This window comes from Oncorhynchus keta, unplaced genomic scaffold, assembly GCF_023373465.1.
Source record: "Oncorhynchus keta strain PuntledgeMale-10-30-2019 unplaced genomic scaffold, Oket_V2 Un_scaffold_5444_pilon_pilon, whole genome shotgun sequence".
Taxonomy (NCBI): Eukaryota; Metazoa; Chordata; class Actinopteri; order Salmoniformes; family Salmonidae; genus Oncorhynchus; species Oncorhynchus keta.
In genome coordinates, this window is record NW_026290960.1 from 812,501 (window position 1) to 828,701 (window position 16,201).

At 49.6% G+C, this 16,201-nt stretch overlaps 1 protein-coding gene across 1 annotated transcript in view; it reads right to left on the reverse strand.

Moving 5' to 3' along the window:
- myo5aa (myosin VAa) overlaps positions 1-16,201 on the reverse strand; it is a 100,138-nt gene that overhangs the window by 56,576 nt on the left and 27,361 nt on the right. The window contains exons 2-5 of the mRNA XM_052516790.1: positions 7,436-7,546; positions 6,730-6,901; positions 6,421-6,565; positions 2,118-2,274 (exon numbers count right to left, since the gene is read on the reverse strand). Coding sequence (XP_052372750.1) covers positions 2,118-2,274; positions 6,421-6,565; positions 6,730-6,901; positions 7,436-7,546 — 585 coding nt within the window. The remainder of the gene's footprint in view (positions 1-2,117; positions 2,275-6,420; positions 6,566-6,729; positions 6,902-7,435; positions 7,547-16,201) is intronic.

Here is a 16,201-nt window from a genome sequence, read left to right on the forward strand (position 1 = left end):
CTTTCTCCCCTCTCTCTCCAGATGAAATCTCGCGTCTTGTGACGGCCGGCCGCCCAACAACCTGCCAGCTTGACCCTATCCCCCCTCTCTTCTCCAGACCATTTCCGGAGACCTTCTCCCTTACCTCACCTCGCTCATCAACTCATCCCTGACCGCTGGCTACGTCCCTTCCGTCTTCAAGAGAGCGAGAGTTGCACCCCTTCTGAAAAAACCTACACTCGATCCCTCCGATGTCAACAACTACAGACCAGTATCCCTTCTTTCTTTTCTCTCCAAAACTCTTGAACGTGCCGCCCTTGGCCAGCTCTCCCGCTATCTCTCTCAGAATGACCTTCTTGATCCAAATCAGTCAGGTTTCAAGACTAGTCATTCAACTGAGACTGCTCTTCTCTGTATCACGGAGGCGCTCTGCACTGCTAAAGCTCACTCTCTCTCCTCTGCTCTCATCCTTCTAGACCTATCGGCTGCCTTCGATACTGTGAACCATCAGATCCTCCTCTCCACCCTCTCCGAGTTGGGCATCTCCGGCGCGGCCCACGCTTGGATTGCGTCCTACCTGACAGGTCGCTCCTACCAGGTGGCGTGGCGAGAATCTGTCTCCTCACCACGCGCTCTCACCACTGGTGTCCCCCAGGGCTCTGTTCTAGGCCCTCTCCTATTCTCGCTATACACCAAGTCACTTGGCTCTGTCATAACCTCACATGGTCTCTCCTATCATTGCTATGCAGACGACACACAATTAATCTTCTCCTTTCCCCCTTCTGATGACCAGGTGGCGAATCGCATCTCTGCATGTCTGGCAGACATATCAGTGTGGATGACGGATCACCACCTCAAGCTGAACCTCAGCAAGACGGAGCTCCTCTTCCTCCCGGGAAGGACTGCCCGTTACATGATCTCGCCATCACGGTTGACAACTCCATTGTGTCCTCCTCCCAGAGCGCTAAGAACCTTGGCGTGATCCTGGACAACACCCTGTCGTTCTCAACTAACATCAAGGCGGTGTCCCGTTCCTGTAGGTTCATGCTCTACAACATCCGCAGAGTACGACCCTGCCTCACACAGGAAGCGGCGCAGGTCCTAATCCAGGCACTTGTCATCTCCCGTCTTGATTACTGCAACTCGCTGTTGGCTGGGCTCCCTGCCTGTGCCATTAAACCCCTACAACTCATCCAGAACGCCGCAGCCCGTCTGGTGTTCAACCTTCCCAAGTTCTCTCACGTCACCCCGCTCCTCCGCTCTCTCCACTGGCTTCCAGTTGAAGCTCGCATCCGCTACAAGACCATGGTGCTCGCCTACGGAGCTGTGAGGGGAACGGCACCTCAGTACCTCCAGGCTCTGATCAGGCCCTACACCCAAACAAGGGCACTGCGTTCATCCACCTCTGGCCTGCTCGCCTCCCTACCACTGAGGAAGTACAGTTCCCGCTCAGCCCAGTCAAAACTGTTCGCTGCTCTGGCCCCCCAATGGTGGAACAAACTCCCTCACGACGCCAGGACAGCGGAGTCAATCACCACCTTCCGGAGACACCTGAAACCCCACCTCTTTAAGGAATACCTAGGATAGGATAAAGTAATCCTTCTCACCCCCCCCCCCTTTAAAAGATTTAGATGCACTATTGTAAAGTGGCTGTTCCACTGGATGTCATAAGGTGAATGCACCAATTTGTAAGTCGCTCTGGATAAGAGCGTCTGCTAAATGACTTAAATGTAATGTAAATGAGATAGGGGAGAGGGAAGGGAGGAGAGAAATAGAGGAGATGGGGGAGAGGGAAGGGAGGAGAGAAATAGAGGAGATGGGGGAGAGGGAAGGGAGGAGAGAAATAGAGGAGATGGGGGAGAAGAAAGGGAGGAGAGGAGAGAAATAGAGGAGATGGGGGAGAAGAAAGGGAGGAGAGGAGAGAAATAGAGGAGATGGGGGAGAGGGAAGGGAGGAGAGGAGAGAAAGAGAGGAGATGGGGGAGAGGGAAGGGAGGAGATGGGGGAGAGGCCATATGGACACAGGGGAGAGAACTAACCCTCCCAGACTCCACATGAACACACCATGAAGCAGGCTTTGCAGAGGACAGGAGCGAGGAGAGGGAGAAGAGAGGCGAGGGGAAGGGAGAGGAGTCATACCTCCATGATGGGGTTGGATGCGAGGACCTTCTCCTCTACGTTGGCCTCTGTGGCTGCTCCACTGACTGTAGCAAAGTAGCGCATGGCGTATTTAGCTGAGACAGTCTTCCCTGCTCCCGACTCACCGCTTACGATTATAGACTGGTTCCTCTCATCTCTAATACAGGAGAGAAGGAAAGACTGGGACGGTGAGGGAAGCAAGAGTCTGCCATGTGGCAGCTTATTTGGCTCAGTCATGCCAATACAACAATACACACATAACAAAAATCATAGAAGATAAAAACAGAAAGTCATTACTTCGTTCCATTATGGTTCTGAAAACGGTGTGAGGTCACTGTGGCAGACAACATGCTGTACAGTATAGATGCCAACTGGGACCATAGGTCACTATGCTACAGAGTCCTGGTCCTTCTGTAGCTCAGTTGGTAGAGCATGGCGCTTGTAACGCCAGGGTAGTGGGTTCGATTCCCGGGACCACCCATACGTAGAATGTATGCACACATGACTGTAAGTCGCTTTGGATAAAAGCGTCTGCTAAATGGCATATATATATATATATATTTTTTTAATATATATATAGAGTGTGTGTGTGTGTGTGTGAGTGAGTGAGAGAAGTGAATGTGTGTTCACTAGGTGTGTGTGAAAAAGCGTGTGTATGTATGTGAGAGAGTGCTCTGTGTGCTCATTCCGTCAAACGAAAAGATCAATGCCGATATTTTCATATCTGATCAATAGTCTTCTGATTAATTGATGATTTACTTTACCTCGCGTTAGTCTCATTCCAAACGTCGTAAATTGTTGGTTATCTGCACGAACCCAGTCTTCACTATGAGTCATCCATACATCAATTGTCTTAAATCATTTATTTATTAACTAACTAAACAATCACAGAAGTGCACACACAAACAAACAAAGTAAATATGGTTATAAGAAATGATAGGGGAATGTGCCCCAGTGGACTAAACCGGCATGGCGGCTTGTTAGACAAAAGGGGAAGTGGGGGTCGACTGAGAAGTCACTACAGAGTTAATAATTATAACAATTGAAATGCTAATCCTTTGCACATGAACGCTCACTCATTCGGGAACAATTGCAATCAATATATATATTTACGCTCGGTGTGTCATCTTGATCGCTGTTGAAAAGTTAGTTTATTTTGTGGAATTGTCCGTCTCTCTCTCTCTCTGTCTGTCTGTCGTGGTTAGAGGGGATAGTTCAGATTGTCATTCATTCATGTTGTTGTAGAATGGATGTTTTGGCGGTTGTCGTTCTTCGCGTTCAATGATACTGAATTCCTAGCTGCAGACTAGTAATTAATATCAAAGACTTGTTCTTATTCTGTAGGTATCGATAGTCTAAGAGTTTAACCACGTGATATTGTTAAAAGATTCATCAATGGTCTGCAACCTTTGTCCCATCGTAATGGAGAAAAACATGGTCTACTGAGAATTTCTCAAAGTTGGGTTTTTATTTGGAATTGCAGAAAAGGGGCTGTCTGACCCTAACTGGGCTCATGGGCGGTCCAGGATGCCTGACCCTAACTGGGTTCATGGGCGGTCCTCTGATTTAGTTCAACTCAAAAAGGAATTGTAGTTTCCTTCATTAAACAGTCCAAAATCACATTACACAATTTTACAAACAGTATCATCCTCATTCATTAATCTTATACAACAATTAGATGTAAAGCTCATATCTGAGGCTATTATATAAACAGCGTTATGGAGATCCTCTCCTCAGGAATTTACGACATCTCTCTGACCACAGCAGTCTGGTTGTAGGAGCCGAGAGCGGGGGATGGTGCTCGCTGTACCCAAAGAGGGCAACGTCATAACACACCTCATACAAGTACTTGGGAGTATGACTAAGACGGTACACTGTCCTTCTCTCAGCACATATCAAAGCTGCAAGTTAAGGTTAAATCGAGACTTGGTTTCCTCTATCGTAATCACTCCTCTTTTACCCCAGCTGCCAAACCAACCCTGATTCAGATGACCATCCTACTCATGCTAGATTATGGAGACATCATTTAAAGATCGGCAGGTAAGGGTGCTCTCGAGCGGCTAGATGTTCTTTACCATTCAGCCATCAGATTTGCCACCAAGGCTCCTTATAGGACACATCACTGCACTCTATACTCCTCTGTAAACTGGTCATCTGTAAACTAAGTAAAATGGTGCCGGTTGAAATGGCAGCAGTTTTACGGGCGCCCAACCAATTGTGCTATTATGTGGTTTTTTTGTAACTTATTTTGTACATAATGCTTCTGCAACCGCAACCTACGGCAAAAAAAGAGCTTCTGGATATCAGGACATCGATCACTCACCTCGGATTAGACAAAGATTTTTTCCTTCAACAAGCAGGAAGCACACGACATTCTCCAAACACCCGACAGGGCCAACATCTCAGAGGAGGAGACGCAGGTATAGAAGGCACAGAGCGGGAAGCATCGTGAGGACCCACAGGAGTTGAGTGGGAAAGCGTCAATATTACTCGCCAACGTGCAATCATTGGACAATAAATTAGACGAGGTACAATCACGAATATCCTACCAACGGAACATCAAAAACTGTAACATCTTATGTTTCACGGAATCATGGCTGAATGACGACATGGATATTCAGCTAGCGGGATATATGCTGCACCAGCAAGATAGAACAGCACACTCCGGTAAGACGGACGGACGGACGGACGGGGGGGGGGGCTGTAGTGGAGCAGGGGCTGTAGTGGAGCAGGGGCTGTAGTGGAGCAGGTTGAGAGCTTCAAGTTCCTTGGTGTCCACAGCACCAACAAACTAGAATGGTCCAAACACACCAAGACGGTCGTGAAGAGGGCACGACAAAGCCTATTCCCCCTCAGGAAACTAAAAAGATTTGGCATGGGTCCTGAGATCCTCAAAAGGTTCTACAGCTGCAACATCGAGAGCATTGTGACTGGTTGCATCACTGCCTGGTACGGCAATTGTTCGGCCTCCGACCGAAAGGCACTACAGAGGGAAGTGCATATGGCCCAGTACATCACTGGGGCTAAGCTGCCTGCCAACCAGGACCTCTACACCAGGCGGTGCCAGAGGAAGGCCCTAAAAATTGTCCCCAGCCACCCCAGTCATAGACTGTACTCTCTACTACCTCAATCAGCCTGACTAACCAGTGTCTGTATGTAGCCTCGCTACTTTTATAGCCTCGCTACTGTATATAGCCTGTCTTTTTACTGTTGTTTTATTTCTTTACTTACTTATTGTTCACCTAATACCTTTTTTGCACTATTGATTAGAGCCTGTAAGTAAGCATTTCCCTTTAAGGTCTACCTACACCTGTTGTATTCGGCGCACGTGACAAATAAACTTTGATTTGATCTCTGTATACCCGTCGCAAGACCCACTGGTTGATGCTTATTTATAAAACCCTCTTAGGCCTCACTCCCCCCTATCTGAGATATCTACTGAAGCCTCATCCTCCACATACAACACCCGTTCTGCCAGTCACATTCTGTGAAAAGGTCCCCAAAGCACACACATCCCTGGGTCGCTCCTCTTTTCAGTTCGCTGCAGCCAGTGACTGGAACGAGCTGCAACAAACACTCAAACTGGACAGTTTTATCTCAATCTATTCATTCAAAGACTCCATCATGGCCACTCTTACTGACAGTTGTGGCTGCTTTACGTGATGTATTGTTGTCTCTACCTTCTTGCCCTTTGTGCTGTTGTCTGTGCCCAATAATGTTTGTACCATGTTTTGTGCTACTACCATGTTGTGTTCCTTACGTGCTGTTTTGTCATGTGTTGCTGCCTTGCTATTGTTGGGTTCTGATTTCTTGACTTATGAAATGTACTTATTGATGAACTGAGGGACAGAGGGGAATGTATGATGTATATGGTGGATGCAATTAAGCTTGGAATGTACTGAGGGCAGGGAAGACTATCGCACGTGGCAGGCACTGACTGATAAGGTTGGAGAGCTGTGGATTAGTGAGGAAGGGGTCGAGGTCAGGTCACGTTAAGGGAGAAGGAACAGTTTATTGCCCATGTCACTTCATTTTCTGCCTAGCAACAGAGACGTAATGGTTAGAGAGGTATACATTTTTAATCCAGGACCTCGTCCCCCTTTTGGTAAGCCGTCATTGTAAATAAGAATTTGTTCTTAACTGACTTGCCTAGTTAAATAAATAACAAGACAGTAAATACACACACTGTACTATGCTTCCATTGGAAGGTCTCAAACTGTCCGTCTGACATCGTTTGAAACATGGGAAATCTGTGTATACTATCTTTGAGCAGGTAACACTCACACGCACACCACACACCCACCTGGCCATCTGTTTGTAAGCCTCCTCAGCCACAGCGAAGATGTGAGGGTCCATGTCTCCCATGTTCTGGCCACTGTACGCATTGATGATGTCACTACCGTAGATGGGAAGGTTCTCATAGGGATTAATGGCCACCAGCACAATACCTACAGGAAGAGAGGAGGAGTGTGTGTGTGTGTGTGTGTGTGTGTGTGTGTGTGTGTGTGTGTGTGTGTGTGTGTGTGTGTGTGTGTGTGTGTGTGTGTGTGTGTGTGTGTGTGTGTGTGTGTGTGTGTGTGTGTGTGACCCTTGTGTGTCTGTGTGGGCATACCACAGTATGTGTAGATGAGTTTGGAGTCGGTGAAGCGGACTTTAAGGTTGTGCAGGACGGCCGGCTCGTGGAGGTAGCTAAGAGCTGTGAGGTCATTCTCCCCCACCAGGATGTCAGGGTTCCGGAGGTGAGGAAGGTTCTTTGTCTTATCATCCAGCTTGTGCTCAATGTCCTGGACAGCACAGATTAAACAGAGACGTTATCACACACAATATATGTGTGTATCACAGGCGGCTGGCTGGTGGCAGCTTAATTGGGGAGTACGGGCTCAGAGTAATGGCTGGAACAGAATAAATGGAACATTATCAAACATTGTTTCATTGTGCTTTATACCATTCCATTTAGTCCATTCCAGCCATTATTGTAATTTGTCTCCCCTCACCAGCCTCCTGTGGTGTGTGTGCTGAGTAGGGACCTGGTTTTATGTAACTCAGTGACATAAAAAACAGACAGTTGGTGAACATAAGCCTCACACATGTATCAAAATATGCCACCAAATGGGTCAGGTTTCTGCCCCCATTTCCTTCTGAACCGTTTATTGGACTTGGTTGACATCGAAACATGTTTTTATGATATGTATGGTGATATATTGCAGTAACTGTGTGTGTGTGTGTGTTTACTGTGCATCTCATCACAAATGAGAGGATGTTATGCAACCACCCAACCCTACACCACCCTTCTCCTCCTCCTCTCCTCCAGTACTCACCATTCCATCCTCCAGTGTGAGGTGTAGGGTGGAATCTCCATGTTTGTAGTTCTTAGTGAGCTCTGCTGACTTCCACACCTCATCTGCATCAGGGATCCACACCCGAGCAAACTGAGAGAGAGGAGAGGAGAAAGAAGGAGAGTGAGAAGGGAGAGGAAGGTTCTAAATGACATAAAAACATACTACAGAGTGTGTTCTCCAAGTCAGAAAGCTACATAAGGCCTATATCAGTCCAGTCCTGTCCCCAGACTCAATGTCTACTGCAGAGAGAACCTGCTGCTGTATCAGACTGGTACACTGCTGACTGAGGCTGTTGTATCTCCATGGTTGCTTGGATATCATTTCACCATCTAACATGATCAATACTGCTGGACATTCATAAAAACTCAAACCCAGTCCACATGATTCTGTGACCGATCACAACATGACAGGAATGCCTTCAGATCCCAGCCCTGTGGAACGAGCCTGTCGGCTGATCAAAGACATGTGAAAAACCCAGAAACAAAAACACTGTAAAACTGACTGGGGTTGATCCCGGGTCTTCAGCCTTCCACTAGACTGCGCTGGTCCGCTGAGCTAAAGCCACGGCATTAGCTCAGGAAGCTAAGTCGTCAGGTTGTAGCACGGGCAGCTAACAGAAGTCTTCAGGCCTCAGGCTCACAAGAGTGCAGTTCACAGAACCACATCCGTAACACACACGGAGGAGAGCCGACTGGTAGATCCCAGCTTTAACAGCTGCCATTAGAAAGGTCAATCAGATGGCCAATCAGTAATCTTTACATCTCACTAAGCAGCTCAATGATGATCAGCGCTACACGAAGCTTATCCTGGTTTATCCAGGCCCATTATTACCACCAGCAGATCTGTATACACAGAACTTTCAGAGGCACACACACAGAAGGCCGGTCTAGGTCTCATTCCATAGTGCAACAATATTTAGTTAAGAACAAATTCTTATTTACAATGGCGGCCTAGTGGGTTAACTGCCTTGTTCAGGGTCAGAATGACAGATGTTTACCTTGTCTGCTCATGGATTCGATCTAGCAACCTTTTGGTTACTGGCCCAATGCTCTAACCACTAGACTACCTGCTGCCCCATGATACTGCTTGTTTGGGAAAATGGGCCTGCTTGACCTGAATACTACTGTATCCTATACACAACTGGTTCCTGTCTTTGATACTCCAACTAACACTCTTAGAACAGTCTTTAAAATGTGTCAGAATCTCATTGGTAGGAAGGATTTACATGAAGACTGAAACCAAGCGTGTGTGTGTGTGTGTGTGTGTGTGTGTGTGTGTGTGTGTGTGTGTGTGTGTGTGTGTGTGTGTGTGTGTGTGTGTGTTGGCACTAAGACTGTTGGCACTCGGATCGGATGCTCTCATATCCTCATGACTCACCCTAACCTTCCAGCAACCCTCAGCCAACCTTCCAGGAACATTCTGTGGAAAAGTCTAATGATCTAGCTCATAGCCATATACTCACAGACAGACAGACAATAATCACCATTGTAGTAGGTTGCTTACATATTCAGACCTACGTCATCGTCATGTCATCATGGTCTATCACTATGTAGTGGATAAGGTATTCTTGTGATGCTCCACAATGAATTGAAATTAATCTTTCACACCAGTGTTACATGAAATGATGAAAGGTCAGAGCAGTGTGTGTGTGTGTGTGTGTGTGTGTGTGTGTGTGTATACAGAGGTCAGCAGAGAAAAGTGCTGACTCGACAGAACACAGTATCAGTCATCCTATAGCAGGGTTACTGAGGCTATTCTGTCGCTCTCTGTTCCTTCCTGGAGGAGAGCGGTTCACAGCCCAGCTCCTAGCAATGGAAAGGAGGAGTGAGGGAGTGAGAGAAAGAGTGAGAGAATGTGTGAGAGAGATGGAGAGTGAGAAAGAGACGGGAGGGTGGAGGTAAAAATAGCCTCACACACACACACCCCACTGAGTAGCATCACCATACACCGCTGAGCACACTTCCTGATCCTCCTAATCACACACACACTTTCTGCAGCAATGAAGCGTGTAAACCATTTCCTAGTCCACATTGTGAGGAGGGGGGAGGGGGGGGGTTGAGTCGTATTTATAGACAGATCTCCAGGGTTACAGTAGAGGACAGATGAAGGGTACAACTCTACCCCAAGCACACACAAACACAGACACGGACAGAGAGGAGTCAGAGGGACCCTGTCTGCTACATGGTGCTAGTGGGGGTCAGCTAGACTGGTCAACTATACAGGGGAGGAGGAGAGGGATAAGGAGGAGGATGCAGGAAGAGAAGGAGATATTATCTCCCTTGTGACATCAGCCCTCATGACTCAGAGTGAAGGCGTTTCTCATCACACACCCTCTGCTTGCCTGGTCATGACCTGGAACAGCTGTTCAGAGTGGGAGAGGAAGAGCTACAGGGATGTGTGTAAGAGGGGGAGAGGAAGAGCTACAGGGATGTGTGTAAGAGGGGGAGCTACAGGGATGTGTGTAAGAGTGGGAGAGGAAGAGCTACAGGGATGTGTGTAAGAGTGGGAGAGGAAGAGCTACAGGGATGTGTGTAAGAGTGGGAGAGGAAGAGCTACAGGGATGTGTGTAAGAGTGGGAGAGGAAGAGCTACAGGGATGTGTGTAAGAGGAAGAGCTACAGGGATGTGTGTAAGAGGGGGAGAGGAAGAGCTACAGGGATGTGTGTAAGAGGGGGAGAGGAAGAGCTACAGGGATGTGTGTAAGAGGGTGAGAGGACAGAGGGGTCTGCAGCAAGCAGCAGAGTGTGATGTAACCTTGCTTGAGGCTTTAGCTCAGTGGGCTACTGTAGAGTTAACATATGCCTAAGGCAAGCATTCAATATGAACCTGACAAACTGTTACACTACTGTAGAGTTAACATATGCCTGAGGCAAGCATTCAATATGAACCTGACAAACTGTTACACACTGCAGGTCTACTCCTGGAGATGTTTAGTACTTCAGTGCCTTCCTCAGGGGCCCAGAGCAACCAGTAAGAACACCAGCAACCTTCTGACTTGGGATTTGAACCTATAGGCGAACTCCCACCCCAGTGGTTGGTTGTATTAGAGTAGTGTATACATGTTTGGTAGCAGGAAAAGGCCAGTAGCGACTCAGGCCGGACCATTAATCCAGGACTGACTAAGAGACTAAAGATCAACACTGTATTAACTCTGGATTTACCTCTAATCTAATCCTTACAAAGAGAACTACACCTCCACTCTCACACACACACACACACACACACACACACACACACACACACACACACACACACACACACACACACACACACACAATACCAGTCCTTTCACAGCAGTGAATACGGAAAGGCTCTGAGAGATGCTACTGGTACAGTGTACTAGGGGCTAGGAGCTAGTGAGGCAGACGCAGAAGAGAGAAGAGAGGACAGGAGGGGGGGGAAGAGAGGACATGTGGTGGGAGAAGAGAGGACAGGCGGTGGGAGAAGAGAGGACAGGCGGTGGGAGAAGAGAGGACAGGAGGGGGGGGGAAGAGAGGACATGTGGTGGAGAAGAGAGGACAGGAGGGGGGAAGAGAGGACAGGAGGGGGGAAGAGAGGACAGGAGGGGGGAGAAGAGAGGACAGGAGGGCGAGAAGAGAGGACAGGAGGGCGAGAAGAGAGGACAGGAGGGCGAGAAGAGAGGACAGGAGGGGGAGAAGAGAGGACAGGAGGGGGAGAAGAGAGGACAGGAGGGGGAGAAGAGAGGACAGGAAGGCGAGAAGAGAGGACAGGAGGGGGGAAGAGAGGACAGGAGGGCGAGAAGAGAGGACAGGAGGGGGAGAAGAGAGGACAGGAAGGCGAGAAGAGAGGACAGGAGGGCGAGAAGAGAGGACAGGAGGGGGAGAAGAGAGGACAGGAGGGAGAAGAGAAGAGAGGACAGGAGGGGGAGAAGAGAGGACAGGAGGGGGAGAAGAGAGGACAGGAAGGGCGAGAAGAGAGGACAGGAGGGGGGAAGAGAGGACAGGAGGGTGAGAAGAGAGGACAGGAGGGGGAGAAGAGAGGACAGGAAGGGAGAAGAGAGGACAAGAGGGGGGAAGAGAGGACAGGAGGGCGAGAAGAGAGGACAGGAGGGGGAGAAGAGAGGACAGGAAGGCGAGAAGAGAGGACAGGAGGGCGAGAAGAGAGGACAGGAGGGCGAGAAGAGAGGACAGGAGGGGGAGAAGAGAGGACAGGAGGGGGAGAAGAGAGGACAGGAAGGCGAGAAGAGAGGACAGGAGGGGGGAGAGAGGACAGGAGGGGAGAAGAGAGGACAGGAGGGGGGAGAAGAGAGGACAGGAAGGCGAGAAGAGAGGACAAGACCGGTGGGGGAAGAGAGGACAGGAGGGCGAGAAGAGAGGACAGGAGGGCGAGAAGAGAGGACAGGAGGGGGAGAAGAGAGGACAGGAGGGGGGAGAAGAGAGGACAGGAGGGGGGGAAGAGAGGACAGGAGGGGGGAAGAGAGGACATGTGGGGGGAAGAGAGGACATGTGGGGGGGAAGAGAGGACAGGAGGGCGAGAAGAGAGGACAGGAGGGGGAGAAGAGAGGACAGGAGGGCGAGAAGAGAGGACAGGAGGGCGAGAAGAGAGGACAGGAGGGCGAGAAGAGAGGACAGGAGGGCGAGAAGAGAGGACAGGAGGGCGGGAGAAGAGAGGACAGGAGGGGGGGAAGAGAGGACAGGAGGGGGGGGAAGAGAGGACAGGAGGGGGGGAAGAGAGGACAGGAGGGCGAGAAGAGAGGACAGGAGGGCGAGAAGAGAGGACAGGAGGGCGAGAAGAGAGGACAGGAGGGCGAGAAGAGAGGACAGGAGGGGGAGAAGAGAGGACAGGAGGGGGAGAAGAGAGGACAGAAGACAGGAGGGGAGAAAGTAACAGCAGAAGTGTTAATACATTTGTTCACAGCCAACAGGATTATTAGAAGCAGATTAACCCTCTAAGACTGAGTTTTCACTTCATCAGTCAGATCTCTCCCTCGCTTTCACCTCCTCTCCTTCTCCCCTCTTGTTCACTCTTCCTCTGTCCTTCATTCCTTTATTTCTCCTGATCTGACAAAGCAGGACAGGCCAGACATCCACCATGTAGCTTTCACAACTCAGCATTACAGATCACTGACTGTGACTGCAGATGGAGGAGAGGAGGAGGATGAGGAGAGTTGAACTGCAGCCGGCCCTCACCCTGCAGGCCTGGTGTCTTCACTACTGCTGAGGGGGAGGATGAGGAGAGTTGAACTGCAGCCGGCCCTCACCCTGCAGGCCTGGTGTCTTCACTACTGCTGAGGGGGAGGATGAGGAGAGTTGAACTGCAGCCGGCCCTCACCCTGCAGGCCTGGTGTCTTCACTACTGCTGAGGGGGAGGATGAGGAGAGTTGAACTGCAGCCGGCCCTCACCCTGCAGGCATGGTGTCTTCACTACTGCTGAGAGGAAGGATGAGGAGAGTTGAACTGCAGCCGGCCCTCACCCTGCAGGCATGGTGTCTTCACTACTGCTGAGGGGAAGGATGAGGAGAGTTGAACTGCAGCCGGCCCTCACCCTGCAGGCCTGGTGTCTTCACTACTGCTGAGGGGAAGGATGAGGAGAGTTGAACTGCAGCCGGCCCTCACCCTGCAGGCCTGGTGTCTTCACTACTGCTGAGGGGGAGGATGAGGAGAGTTGAACTGCAGCCGGCCCTCACCCTGCAGGCCTGGTGTCTTCACTACTGCTGAGGGGAAGGATGAGGAGAGTTGAACTGCAGCCTGCCCTCACCCTGCAGGCCTGCTGTCTTCACTACTGTTGAGGGGGAGGATGAAACACGGAAGGGCTGTAGAGCAGCAGTAAATACAACCTCCACCCCCTGGTCAGGCCTCTCTGCTCAAATGGAGAGCATCAATGGCCCTATGAGCCAACCCAATTATAATTAAACCATAAGGCCCGAGGAGTTGTGGTATATGGCCAATTGTGCAAGTTCTCCCACTTAAAAAGATGAGAGAGGCCTGTAATTGTCATCATAGGTACACTTCATCTATGACAGACAAAATGAGAAAAAAAATCCAGAAAATCATTGTATGATTTTTAATGAATTAATTTGCTAAATAATATGGTGGAAAATAAGTATTTGGTCAATAACAAAAGTTTATCTCAATACTTTGTTATATACCCTTTGTTGGTAATGAGAGGTCAAACGTTTTCTATAAGTCTTCACAAGGTTTTCACACACTGTTGCTGGTATTTTGTCCCATTCCTCCATGCAGACCTCCTCTAGAGCAGTGATGTTTTGGGGCTGTTGCCGGGCAACACAGACTTTCAACTCCCTCCAAAGATTTTCTATGGGGTTGAGATCTGGAGACTGGCTAGGCCACTCCAGGACCTTGAAATGCTTCTTACGAAGCCACTCCTTCGTTGCCTGGGCGGTGTGTTTGGGATCATTGTCAATGCCCTTGCTGATGGAAATCTTACGATACATGGCCCCATTCATTCTTTCCTTTACACTGATCAGTCGTCCTGGTCCCTTTGCAGAAAAACAGCCCCAAAGCATGATGTTTCCACCCCCATGCTTCACAGTAGGTATGGTGTTCTTTGGATGCAACTCAGCATTCTTTGTCCTCCAAAGACGACGAGTTGAGTTTTTACCAAAAAGTTATATTTTGGTTTCATCTGATCATATGACATTCTCACAATCTTCTGGATCATTCAAATGCTCTCTAGCAAACTTCAGACGGGCCTGGACATGTACTGGCTTAAGCAGGGAGACACGTCTGGCACTGCAGGATTTGAGTCCCTGGCGGCCTAGTGTGTTACTGATGGTAGGCTTTGTTACTTTGGTCCCAGCTCTCTGCAGGTCATTCACTAGGACCCCCCGTGTGGTTCTGGGATTTTTGCTCACCGTTCTTGTGATCATTTTGACCCCACGGGGTGAGATCTTGCGTGGAGCTCCAGATCGAGGGAGATTATCAGTGGTCTTGTATGTCTTCCATTTCCTAATAATTGCTCCCACAGTTGATTTCTTCAAACCAAGCTGCTTACCTATTACAGATTCAGTCTTCCCAGCCTGGTGCAGGTCTACAATTTTGTTTCTGGTTTCCTTTGACAGCTCTTTGGTCTTGGCCATAGTGGAGTTTGGAGTGTGACTGTTTGAGGTTGTGGACAGGTGTCTTTTATACTGATAACAAGTTCAAACAGGTGCCATTAATACAGGTAACGAGTGGAGGAAAGAGGAGCCTCTTAAAGAAGAAGTTACAGGTCTGTGAGAGCCAGAAATCTTGCTTGTTTATAGATTACCATAATTTGCAAATAAATTCATTAAAATCCTACAATATTGGCCATATACCACAAACCCCCGAGGTACCTTACTGTTATTATAAACTGGTTACCAACGTAATTAGAGCAGTAAAAATACATGGTTTTGTCATACCCATGGTATATGGTCTGATATACCACAGTTGTCAGCCAATCAGAATTCAGGGCTCGAACCACCCAGTTCATAATGTTCTTCAATGTCTTCATTTTTCAACAGAAACAGTTTCTGCTCCATTAAACTGTAATTTATTCATCCAAAATGGAGCCCTGCCCACTGTGTGTGTGTGTGTGTGTGTGTGTGTGTGTGTGTGTGTGTGTGTGTGTGTGTGTGTGTGTGTGTGTGTGTGTGTGTGTGTGTGTGTGTGTGTGTGTGTAATTAGTCTAGTCAACACTGTGAGCAGTAGAACTAATCTCGCGGTAACTGCGGCCCCCTCATCACATGACCCGGTTCATCACATGACAGAGCCTCATGTGAGAAACTGCTGCTTTTCTGTTTAACCACAGAGTTTCTAAAACATCTTTGGTTTAACGCTCCCCAGTACACACCTCAGCAGAGACACAGGAGGAAGAGGAGGAGAGGAGGGGGGGAGGAGAGGGGCAAATGTAGGAATCTTGGGGAAAACCGATGTTGATGAAAATCCCTGATTTCCTCGGAAACACTACCTTGAGCGCTCGTTCGCCCTCTTTCCCTCCCCATCTCATTACCCCATCCCTCGCTCTCTCCATCCCACTTTCCTCTCTCCATCCCCCTTCCTCTCTCCATCCCCCTTCCTCTCTCCATCCCCCCTTCCTCTCTCCATCCCCCCTTCCTCTCTCCATCCCCCTTCCTCTCTCCATCCCCCTTCCTCTCTCCATCCCCCTTCCTCTCTCCATCCCCCTTCCTCTCTCCATCCCCCTTCCTCTCTCCACCCCCCTTCCTCTCTCCATCCCCCTTCCTCTCTCCATCCCCCTTCCTCTCTCCATCCCCCCTTCCTCTCTCCATCCCCCTTCCTCTCTCCACCCCCCTTCCTCTCTCCATCCCCCTTCCTCTCTCCATCCCCCCTTCCTCTCTCCATCCCCCCTTCCTCTCTCCATCCCCCTTCCTCTCTCCATCCCCCCCTTCCTCTCTCCATCCCCCCCTTCATCTCTGCTCTCAATACCGACAGTGTCAACCCATAGTGTCTGTTTTACAGTAACTTCTCTGCCTAATCCCATTAGTTACCATGCAGACATTTAGCAAAAAGGAGGACAGTATGACAGCACAGCGGCCCCGACTCCGACAGCACAGCGGCCCCGACTCCGACAGCACAGCGGCCCCGACAGCACAGCGGCCCCGACTCCGACAGCACAGCGGCCCCGACAGCACAGCGGCCCCGACTCCGACAGCACAGGATGCCCGACTACGACAGCACAGGATGCCCGACTCTGACAGCACAGCGGCCCCGACTCCGACAGCACAGCGGCCCCGACTACGACAGCACAGCGGCCCCGACAGCACAGCGGCCCCGACAGCACAGCG